The sequence below is a fragment of the Nansenia antarctica genome (assembly GCF_963989245.1).
Source record: "Nansenia antarctica genome assembly, chromosome: 18".
Taxonomy (NCBI): Eukaryota; Metazoa; Chordata; class Actinopteri; order Argentiniformes; family Microstomatidae; genus Nansenia; species Nansenia antarctica.
In genome coordinates, this window is record NC_137691.1 from 10928791 (window position 1) to 10941025 (window position 12235).

Genomic DNA, 12235 nt, shown 5'->3' on the forward strand with positions numbered 1-12235 from the left:
AGAGAGAGAGAGAGAGAGAGAGAGAGAGAGAGAGAGAGAGAGAGAGAGAGAGAGAGAGAGAGAGAGAGAGAGAGAGAGAGAGAGAGAGAGAGAGAGAGAGAGAGAGAGAGAGAGAAGAGATGAAGCACATTAACCGGTTAGGGTGGAAGAATGGGTAGTGGAGAGGAGAGGACGGGTGAGGAGAGGGTGGCAGTGAGCGATTGATTGGAGAGAAATGGGATGGAGAGCAGAGAGGGAGTACAGGAGATGGACGAGGAGGACGAGGAGAAAGAAAGGAAGAGAGGGGGAGACGTTGACAATGATAGAGAGCGAGGTAGTGTAGGCAGGGAGGAGGAGGAGGGAGGGATGGAGCGGGGGGACTTGGGCCTTCCTCCAGGAGAGTCTGTGCCCTGCTGCCTCCCATGTGTTCAGGACCACGAGACCTCTGTACTGTCTCAGAGAGAGAGAGAGAGAGAGAGAGAGAAAACAACATGCATGATGGGAAAGGTGACTCCTCCAACAAATGGGTGTGTTCTGCTTAAGGTGGAACCGTCGTTAAGGGTCTGATACTGACGGATGTGGGCGGATGCATGTGTGTGTGTGTTGTGTGTGTGTGTGTGTGTGTGTGGTGAGGGTGTTTGTGTGTGTGTGTGTGTGTGTGTGTGTGTGTGTGTCCGTGGTGTTTGTTTGTCCGTGGTCTCACTGACTCGAAGACAGCGTGTTGTGTTTACAGGCCTGCAGTAGCAATGATGAACGTTGGTCCACATATGGTCCTCATTCCACCCCCTTTCCCTACAATTTCATCCATTATAAGTGTGAAGTATGGTTGACACATGCTGTTTTTTAAATATTATATCCCCCCCCCCCCCCCCCCGGTCGAGTATTTTATACTCTCTTTGGGATTTTAGTTTCTCTCTCTCTCACTCTCTCTCTCTCTTTCTCTCTCTCCGGCTGTCTGAGGCAGCCTTCCCACAGTCCTCTGGAGTGGGTTTGTGTTAACGCTCTTCACCGTCGCCATCACAACAGACACCCACTCCCAGCATGCCCTGCAAAAGCGTCCATTATCAGTCACCTTGACACCCATCGCCCCCGGCAACGAGCCCTGAGGGGCATAAATGAAGGATTCCAACAGTTTTAGTGACTCAGAGAAGTCTCTGTCCCGCGGTTAGCCTATCATGACAGAGGAGTGCTTGAGGGGGATTCTCATTGGCTCCCTGTGGTGTTTCCCCATGGGCTCATCCAGGTTCAGCTGCAGTGGGTGGCAGTGCTGTTGATATACAGAGTTTGGCAAAAAAACTATCGGCCATTTTGGTGCCAAACGATCCCTCATTCTAACGTGCATGCATTGTGGGTTGTGCTGGAAGCTGTGGTGCCGACATGGCCCCCCGATGAACGTACTGAGTCTTCAGCCAGGAGGAGGAGAGGAGAGGAGGGGGGAGGAGAGGATGGGAGGAGGGGAGAGAGGAGGGAGAGGAGGGGAGGGGAGGAGAGAAGAGAGAGGAGAGGAGAGGAGAGGAGAGGAGGAGGGGAGGAGAAGAGAGAGAAGAGGAGAGGAGGGGTGGCCGGTCATTCGGTTCTGCATCGAACCTCGGCTCCAGGGTTCTAGTCATCTAGTCAGTAGAGTTCACACTGCTACCCTGATGTCTGCAGCCACCACCACCCCCCCCCCCCCCCCCCCCCCCCCCACTGAAGGGATTCAGCCACTCTTGGAGGAGTGAGAGAGTTCAGCGAAAGGTGATTCTTTTAATATTGAATTCTAAGTTTGTCCTTGGAGCGGGAGACCCATCAGGGTGTGACTGTGAAATGGGGTGCGTGTGTCGAGACGAGCGGCTGTCTCTCCGTCACGGAGAAGCTTTTTGATTTCCCCCGTTATTTCCTCCGGGAAGCAGTGGATGCTCTTGGTCTAATCCAACCCCGTAAAAGTGTCACAGCGCATAAATCACCCCCTTCCACTGCAGTAAAACGCTGGCACGGACCATTAGCAGCAGAACAGTGAGAGACGGGGGAGGGTGTGTATGGGAATAATACAGGGAACCCCCCCTCCCCCCCCTCCCTCCATATGGCTCCCTATTGGACTCCGCCTGGTTTATCACCTTTAACTCTGTACTGACATCAGAGAGAGGGTGATGGGGGAGGAGAGAGAGGGTGATGGGGGAGGGAGAGAGAGGGTGATGGGGAGGGAGAGAGAGGGTGATGGGAGGGAGAGAGGGTGATGGGGAGGGAGAGAGAGGGACAGAGCAATGGGATGGAGAGATGGGGAAAGACTGAATCAGAGAGGAGAGGGAAAGTGAAAAATACATTTGATGGGGTAGAATAAGGATTGGAGTGGAAGATGAAAGGAGAACAAATGAGTGAGAGATAGAGGCGGTGGGAGTGATGTGGAGAGAGAGAGAGAGAAAGAGAGAGAGAGAGAGAGAGATCATCTTCACAGGTCAGTGGGCAGAGAAACGGAGCGCAATCTGAACCCCAGCACCCTGTGATCGCTTCTAAAACCTACCGCAGTAATCCCACCAGAGAGAGAGAGAAAGAGAGAGAGAGAGCTAGCTGAGTAATGGCCAGGATGGAGAGAGAAAATAATCACTTTCTTTGTTGATTGAGAAGGAGTGAGGGACGGAGAGGAAAACGTTTATAAAAAAAATGAAAGTGAGGGGGACTAGAGTAGTGGCTGGTTTATAGTGAATGAAAGGGCCTGATGGATGGATGAAGAGAGAGAGAGAGAGAGAGAGAGAGAGAGAGAGAGAGAGAGAGAGAGAGAGGATGGAGAGAGAGAATTGGCTAGGTCCCGTGTCCTGATGAGCTGCCATATGTAGCACCACATTGATGAAGTGAGAGTGATCAACAGAGAGGAGGAGGAGGAGGAGTAGTAGGGAGAGAGAGAGGATGGATGGAGAGAGAGAGAGAGAGAGAGAGACATACAGAGAGTTTGCGAGGCACAAAGGGGAAATGAAGATCTATGGAGAGGGTGGATGAGAGATGGATGGAGAGAATGAGAGACGGATGTAGTGGTGACGAGTTGCTGAGTGAGAAAGATGAGGGATGGAGGGAGGAAGGAAGGCGGGATGCTGTGTCTATGCTATGGAAAATAATCTCCTCACTTCGATTTTTTCCCTCCTAAGAGTCTTCTTTACATTCACTAACACATTCCACTGCAGCAAGTCTCTTGGAATTAGCAGGGATCCAGAGAAAGCTGCATCCACACACACACAACGCAACATGAGCGAAAGACAATAAGACCATTATTTAATCATTTTACTTCACAAGTGGTCACGCTTTTCAGAACGCTTTCTCCTATGAAATATGAATATGTGAAATATATTCACATTTCAATGTGTGTTTCACCCTGGGAAGTACGTACTCACACAGTCGTGGAGCGTTACCAATATCATGACATCCCTCGTCTACTTTTTTCTTAATCACGTTCCCAAATTCTCGGAAGGTTCCAGTGAGCCAACTCATCAAACTGGGCCTTTGGTTGCAGTAGAAGGACAATGTCCATAGCCATCGGCCACTTATTCAGTTTAATCTACCAACCATTTTGCCATAACACCTCCCCACAGTGCTTTGCGCACCACAAGTTTCTGATTCGGAGCCACGTATCACAGTTGTGTGTTTTGCTGAAATCAAATCATGACAAAATAGTTCAATTCAACTCCCACTAAGGCCATGTTTGAGTCATGGTTATTGCAGGCTTATTCAGTATAGCTCTCTGCACAATAGCCAGAGGACGCTGTTACTCTTGTCTTGTCACATTGTGAATGAAAAGGTGGAAATTTTTTGCACCAACAATGGCAACCTGGGATCATGAAAGGGGGGATTAGGCGACCCGATGGGCAGTGCTGTGTGCTGTGTCATGCTCGTCTGATGTGATGGTGTTTGCAGGCAAGGTCCTGAAGTCCCAGACACTCTCTCCGACACCCCCCCCCCCCCCGCCTCTGTTGCCCGCGGCAACCTCTCTTTATTATTCATGCGGCTGCCGTCCCATAACCTCACAGCACCTTGCACTGTTGCCGTGCGTGCGTGTATTTCCTGTCAGGCTGAGTGAGGGAAGATCAATCTCCCCTCCTCCCTCCCCTCCCTCCCTCTCTTTCTCTTTCTCTTTTTTACTCTCTCCATTTCTCACCCTCTTATCCCTCCAGCCACTCCCTCTCTCTCTCTCTCTCTCTCTCTCTCTCTCTCTCTCTCTCTCTCTCTCTCTCTCTCCATCTACCTCTTTCCCAATCTGCACCTGCTCCTCTGCCACCCCCTCCTCCCAGAACAGAGGGGATGAGGGAGAAAAAAAGTAAGAGTGAAAGAAAAAAAGAAAAAGAAAAAGCACCAGCAAGGCCCTCTCACATTCGTCAGAGTTACTCCGGGGCCGGTCTAACAGAACACGGCTCTCGGCAGACTCCTCCATCTCCACAGAGAATACTCTGTCACTTTCCATCGCTCCCCATCGCCAGGCGAGGGCTTCCGTCATGACAGATCGCCGGCGTACGAGCGCTTGGCAGCGGCGCTTTGTTTCAGACCGTTTTTTTTTCTTCATTCTCTCTCTCTCTCTCTCTCTCTCTCTCTCTCTCTCTCTCTCTCTCTCTCTCTCTTTCTCCTCGTCCTCCTACGCCTTTTTTTTATTGGCCACAGAGGGGTTGTTTTTTGGCACGCCATATGTTGTGGCTTTCGCTGTGAGGGAGACGAGTGGTTGGTGGAAGCCACGGGAGTCTCCATGACAGGGGTTGGTTGAAGGACGTTCTGGAGGGCTCTGATAGGGGATGATAGGGGGTGGTAATTAAGGGGAGGATCATACCGGCAGACTGGCTAGCCCAACACCAGCACCTGCCAGGGGGGGAGATGAAGGAGGGGAGGAGGAGCTCTCTCTCTCTCTCTCTCTCTCTCTCTCTCTCTCTCTCTCTCTCTCTTCTCTCTCTCTCTCTCTCTCTCTCTCTCTCTCTCTCTCTCTCTCTCTCCTGATACTCTCAGTGCTACAACAGTTATACCCCCGTTAGCGTAAAGACGCTAGCTATCTCAGTTTGGGATCTATTTAATATTATTTTGATATATATATATATATATATATATATTTATATAGTTAGATAGATAGATATACACAAAAATATAAATGCAACACTTTTGCGCCTATTTCTCTCAAATTGTCACAACATTTTCTTCTAAAATGTGTTGAAATCTGTGTTAGTGAGCACTTCTCCTTTGCTGAGATAATCCATCCACCTGACAGGTGTGGCATATCCAGATGCTGATTAGACAGCATGATTATTACACAGATGTGCCTTAGGCTGGTCACAATAAAAGGCCCCTCTAAAATGGGCAGTTTTATCACACAGCACAATGCTACAGATGTCGCAAGTTGTGAGGGAGCGTGCAATTGGTACACTGACTCCAAGAATGTCCACCAGAGCTGTTGCAACTGTTTTGTTTTTGCTCCACTTTTACACAAGTTGAAATCAAAGACCTAAGGCTTGTTCTATGTGCATAATACATACAGTACATGCCTATTTCTCTCAAATTGTGTTCACAAATTTGTTTAAATCTGTGTTAATGAGCGCTTCTCCTTTACCGAGATAATCCATCCACCCGACAGGTGTGGCGTATCCAGATGCTGATTAGACAGCATCATTATTTCTAAAAGTGTGGAGTTTTATCACACAGCACAATGTCACAGATGTCACAAGTTTTGAGGGAGCGTGCAATTGGTATGGAATTGCAGGAAACCAGAGCTGTTTGTCCGTGAATCGAATGTTAATTTCTTTACCATACGCCGTCTCCAAAGGTGTTTCCAAGAATTGGTATTGGAATTGGCTTATGTTCGAGAAATGAACATTCAATTCACAGGTAACAGCTCTGGTGGACATTCTTGCCAATTGCACGTTTGTGATGTGAGCTTCTGTAACGCCTTAATTTCGCCTTGGGGAGAAATAAAGTATCTATCTATCCATCTATCCATCTATCCATCTATCCATCTATCCATCTATCTATCTATCCATCCATCTATCTATCTAATCTACTTGCTACTGTAAGGAGATCAATACAACAAGGTAGAGCAAGGATACAGAGTGAGAGGATGAACGAAGGAGAGAGACTAAATCCTCCACCTCTGACCAGTACACGATCGATTCACAGTCTAATCCTTTTTCACCGTTAATCCCAGAGCCAGGGAAACTGCGATGAATAAAAGTGTTTCTTCTCCCTACTGTTCTAAAAACGCTCTCTGCATTTTTAATGAGTGCCCTCTGTCTTTTTACAGTTTATGAATTTGATTATTTAATTATTGATTGTCTCTCCCTACTCGCGGTGTAATCTCACATAAAAGAGATGAACCCTCTCAGCAGTACAACCCTGCTGTACAACCCTGGAGAAATCAGGGTTTAGTTTTCCGAGCGGAACACAGCGAGCGGAACACAGAGAGAGAGAGAGAGAGAGAGAGAGAGGATGTGTCTGTGTCGGTCTGTCTATTGTCAAGCTGTAAAGTCAAAGACGTTTGGCGTTGCTTATCTGGCAGATTGGGTCCTCAGCGGGGGGGGGGCTGACATCGGCTGAGGATGGGTTTGTTTGGACTGCCAGTTTTCCTGGAGGCCAGCCCCTGTGTGGTATGGCAGAAGGCAGACGTTCTTGTGGGTTAAGCATAGACAAAAGCAGGTCCAATGTAAAGGTTTGAGAGGTTTGAAAGCATTAGTGTAGACCTTTGGTCTTACAGTCCCTCCAGCAGCCAATCAAATCCCCTCAAACTCACTCTCGTGCAACATTTCCGATCTTGTTTTCATACTCTTGTAGAGCTCATCTCTCCAGAGAATAACATTGTGTCAGGATCTGGTAGTATCGAAAGATTTGAGAGGTTGAGCCTTGAATCTTGAAAATGTGTACGATAACCATCTTATGTCGTTTTGCCTAGAAAACAGGCTGGCTCTCGTCTGTTTAGTGTTATGCACTACCGCACTAGCCTACAGTAACTCCCACTGGTTTATGTATCACTCTATTAACACTAAAACAGCCATTAAGTGTGGGTGAGTAAAATAAATGTTATGTCTTTGCACTCGATCAAATTTCAGGACCCTCCTTTCATGAGTTGTTAAGTTAATTAATAACCAATGGAGGCTGAGGCTTTATCAATCATTTCAGAGTGTTTATTAAACTCTTGCAAGAGGGGTCTCTGTAGTCAACATAGGGTTTCAAAGCACAAAGCCCACCTCTCTATGGGGTCGGTTCATCTTATAGTCTCAACATTCAGTTATTGTACAACATCACGTGGGTACAGATAATACAGGGCATAATTCTTTCACTTTAGCCTTGAAGAGAAGGGAGTGAGGGTTACTCTTTATCTAGCACCTGCAGTTTTAATCGCATACCGTTCTTGTTATTCATACAGTCTTCAGTGAACATAATAGCATCATTTTTGTATAAAATAACATTTTCTCACATGACTTTTCCTAGATACAGTATGTGCGTTCTACCACCCAGTATCCTTACATTTTCAAAATCACACCAGGATAAGCTAGTATAAAGCTATTTTGCAGTTTTTCTGTGTAGGAGGCAGGCTACTTTACAAGAGGCGCCAACTAGTGGCCGTTGTGTGTAAATAGCAGCTTCCCATTGTAAAAACGAGGTGGCTCTAATAGTAGGTAAAATAGGCACGGCTGTTCTAGTGTTAACTCCTTTATCTCCTCCCTCTGTCGTTCAGGTCTGTCCGGTAACCCGGTGGACCTGGAGAAACGCCACGCGGCGTTCGGGCAGAACTTCATCCCTCCGAAGAAGGCCAAGAGCTTCCTGTCGCTAGTCTGGGAGGCCCTGCAGGACGTCACTCTTATCATCCTGGAGATCGCTGCCATCATCTCCCTCGGCCTGTCCTTCTACCACCCACCAGGGGGCGATAGCGAGCGTGAGTACAGCCAGGGGTGTGTGTGTGTGTGTGTGGGGGGGGGGGGGGGGAGTGTGAATGTCTGGTCATGAAGATTTGTATTGTTTATTATTTGTTCCTTTTGTGTTTTGGGGGAGATGGAGATAAGATAAATGTAGTTTGTGTTGTGGTATGTAAATATTATGTCCCTGTTTCAGTGACTTTAGTTGGGTTTTTGACCCTTCTGAAAATGTGTTTGTCTTATGGTAGTGTTTTACAACGACTTGCGTGTGTTATCACGGTCATGTTTTCAGAACCTTGTTGTATAGTGGCCTCCCCCCCCCCCCCCCACTCCCACTGACCTGGTCGTGTTGCGGTCCTTTTGCTCTGACCCCTCCAGTGTGTGGTCAGGCGGCGGCGGGGGTGGAGGATGAGGGCGAGGCGCAGGCGGGCTGGATCGAGGGCGCCGCCATCCTGTTCTCCGTCATCATCGTGGTGCTGGTCACGGCCTTCAACGACTGGAGCAAAGAGAAGCAGTTCCGCGGGCTGCAGAGTCGCATCGAACAGGAGCAGAAGTTCACCGTCATCCGCAAGGGCCAGGTCATCCAGATACCCGTGGCCGAGATTGTGACAGGAGACATCGCCCAGATCAAATACGGTGAGACATTTGAGGAGACGGTGAGATATGTGACACAGTCTGATCATTTGGTCCGCATGTCGGCAACCAATCAAAATATTCAGACTTTTGTTTTGAAACACGGAACTACATTTCAACGTTGTTGAGAACACAAACTCGCTAGTCAAGCCAAAATACTGCAACGAAATGGATTGGGTGAGTAATCCCCACTGCTACCTAGTTAACTATAACACTACTTTGTGTTACTACTACTAATACTAGCGACGTGTCGTTGATTTTCAACAACGCGGAAATGTATTCACATTTTTCAAAAGAAAAGTCCGATCATTACATCAGATCCCGACATGAGGACCAAATGATCAGACTGTGTCACATATCGTATGAGGACAGTGAGATATCGTATATGAGGACAGTGAGATATCGTATATGAGGACAGTGAGATATCGTATATGAGGACAGTGAGATATTGTATGAGGACGGTAAGATATTGTATGAATGACAGTGAAGATAGCTTTAAAAAATATAGAAAAAGAAGGATAGTAATTAAGAATAAAAGAATAGATACATATAGAATATACATAGATAAACATTTAACAACATAATAAGACAATGAATAAAAAAGATATAGATAAAAGTGTTATTACTGCAACTGTATTCAAGCACTGCTCTTCCCGATAGGGCGTGTGAGATTGCAGGTACTGCGTCCGTGTTTAGCCGCTATCTCGCACGATACGGCGTGAGAGAGCAGTGTAAGATGACACGTTTGATACTGCATCTGTATTCAACCGCATTCAAACCGTATGGTATACTGTTATTTATACCATACGGTATTACTGATATGTGGGTAGCATGTTGGTGATGGTGAAGTTGTTTATTTGGGACTGGGAGTCACTCTTGTTCTTCCACAGGTGACCTGCTGCCCGCCGACGGTGTCCTGATCCAGGGCAACGACCTGAAGATCGACGAGAGCTCTCTGACCGGAGAATCAGACCAGGTCAGGAAGTCCCTGGAGAAGGACCCCATGCTGCTGTCTGGTGAGACTGCCTGTTTCCAGTTGTTTCTATTGGAAGAGAGTTGATACACTTTTGACTTCAGTGATTGTGTTTTTTGCCTCCTGAATAATCTTATCTCTCTTTTTTTTTCTTTCCCCCCTCTCTCCTCTCCCCCCCCCCTCTCTCCTCTCCTCCCTCCCTCCTCCAGGTACCCATGTGATGGAGGGATCAGGTAGAATGCTGGTGTCGGCCGTAGGCCTCAACTCCCAGACGGGGATCATCTTCACCCTCCTGGGCGCCGGCGACACTGACGAGGAGAAGAAAGCCAAGAAAGGTGAGCGAGGGATGAAAAAAACAAGCAACAAAATACGACCACAGAAACATGGTTGTTACGCTCCCCGACTCGCTTCTTCTTTCTATTCCATCTGTCCTGAGGAGGTTTCTCTCTCCCTTAACATGGGTGTTCTGGTGGTGGGTTCTCTGAGGTAAGACACTGTCGGAAGGACAAGACACCACAGCAGTCAGGTTCACTCCACCACGAGATAAAGAAGGATGGGACAGGGATGACGTCATGGAAAATCCCCGGGAGCCAGAACAGGAACAGTTCCTGGATAATTGTGTGGATTGATCCACGACTCGCTGTCCCATACTTCCTTATCTAATTCTACATCTCAGTTTTTGAACATCCGGCCCAAGGCCCTGTCCAGACCAGTCCTTCCCATTTAGCGCTTTTACGATTGGGTGACCAGTCACAGTGTTGGTAACACAGACCCTACTTTAAAATAAAAAGAAAAGAAAAGAAAGCTATGGTTTTCACTCTTTCACTCTTCCTTCCATCCCTACCTCCTCTCACTGTTCCTCCTATCCTGGAACTCTTGTTTTTTCCAAACGTGCTAAAACTATGACATCACAGACGTCAGAAGCCATAGACGAAGAAGTGACATTCGTACCTGACATTTCTAAACTCTGTGAGGAACATTCTGGGCTGAAAACGTTGAAGGTTGTGTGGAGGTTCTGTAAACAACCTCCGCCATTGTATGAATGTTTGAGTGAATGCTGCAGGCCAACTCTTAAGGGCTCCCAGTACAGTAGCTCTATATTGCCTTTTTAGTTTGCTTCTGGTCCATACTAACCCCTTTAACCGTGTCTTCTTTTCTGTTTGGTAAGAGTTATTCTTTTTATTTATTTTTGCTAAGATTTCAGTTCTTCAAGCATTCATTCTAAATGGGCTGAACGGGCCACTTCAGGGGAGGGAGAGGCAAGGCACAGGCGTATTCCAATTGGCCTATAATGTTCTAATTGACATATCATTATATGAATATTAGAATGTTATTCTAAGTGACTATTCTTGAGTTTCACATGACGTCACACAGTAATGGCTGTGCCATGTTTAGGACCAACGCTCCTGTGGTGATAGTGGCGTGTCGAGCGAGTTCTTCCGTTCATGTCGTGACCGTTAATAGTTGACACATTAATGCCTGTTGTTAGATAAAGGAGAAGATTGTACATAACGTGTTACACATCCCTCTAATAAAGACTTTAGTTGTCATTTGCTTATTCTTAAGGTAGCATGCTTTTTGCTGGTGAGTAAGCTAGCTACACCACAGTAGCGGTCCTCTTATTGTGGACTAGAGCTAGCTAGCAGTAGAAAGCTACATGATATAATGTTGTCCATGATTAGTTTCTGACGCTGTTTTGTTTTTGTTAACTGTATCTCCGTCCGAAAGCACACCTGCTGAGTAGCTACATAACTATTTGAATTGTAGCATTTGAATTGTAGCTCCCATCCAATGTCATGATAGCGTCAATGTTATGAGCGTTCTTAGGATTGACAGTGACAGCGTATACATATGGAACGTAAATCAGACATTACACTCGTAACGCCCGTAGGGATTTCCCAGATAAATAGACGTACGAAGATCACATCAAAGCCACTATGACTGGCAGAGACCGCTGGGAACTTGGTCCCCGACATGGCAGAGCTGTCAAAAATCTGACGTCACTGAAACCTAGGCATCGTCAAGGCGATTACACTGAGACGGAATCCAATTATGAATCAATTTCTCATGAAACCTGAGCAGCATCACGATCTTCATGTTATGAGTAATGTATAATATAATATGACATAATAAGATATTGTCATGACGATGCAGGATTCATCACAGTATAGACACATCAGGTTAGGTTGTAGGAAATGCAGGCACACACACAAAGGCAAAAACACACACGCACATGCACACACACACACACACACACACACACACACACACACAAAGGCAAAAACACACACACACACACACAATGAGTTTTGACTTGCTGTCTGCTTCTAGACAGGTGAAAACACACAAATATAGATGGAAACAGAAAATAGACTCTGCTGTCATATCGGCTGCTGTCATACCTAACTGTACTGCCTCGCTCAGCTCCCCAGTCACACACACACGCTGACACATGAAGACATTTAATCACGTTTTCACACACACACACACACACACACACACACACACACACATACACTCATGCATACACACTCCCAGACACTTACTCACACAGACATGCACTTTAACACTCTTTTTCTCCCTCTCACACACACTCACATACACACGCACACAGACACATTCCACACACCTCAACAGTGACACACACACACACACACACTTCCCTGCAGAAGTGAGAAAATGTGTGTGTGTGTGTGTGTGTGTGTGTGTGTGTGTGCGTGCGCGTGCGCGTGCGCGTGCGTGCATGCCTGTGTCTGTGTGCGCGTGCGTAAGCGATACCTTGACAGATGAAACACCATTTCCTGAA

At 47.0% G+C, this 12235-nt stretch overlaps 1 protein-coding gene across 1 annotated transcript in view; it reads left to right on the plus strand.

Moving 5' to 3' along the window:
- atp2b4 (ATPase plasma membrane Ca2+ transporting 4) overlaps positions 1-12235 on the plus strand; it is a gene marked incomplete at both ends in the record, with an annotated part of 62555 nt that overhangs the window by 9902 nt on the left and 40418 nt on the right. The window contains 4 exons of the mRNA XM_080547890.1: positions 7646-7843; positions 8202-8459; positions 9347-9472; positions 9639-9764. Of these exons, the coding sequence (XP_080404016.1) occupies positions 7646-7843; positions 8202-8459; positions 9347-9472; positions 9639-9764 (708 nt within the window). The remainder of the gene's footprint in view (positions 1-7645; positions 7844-8201; positions 8460-9346; positions 9473-9638; positions 9765-12235) is intronic.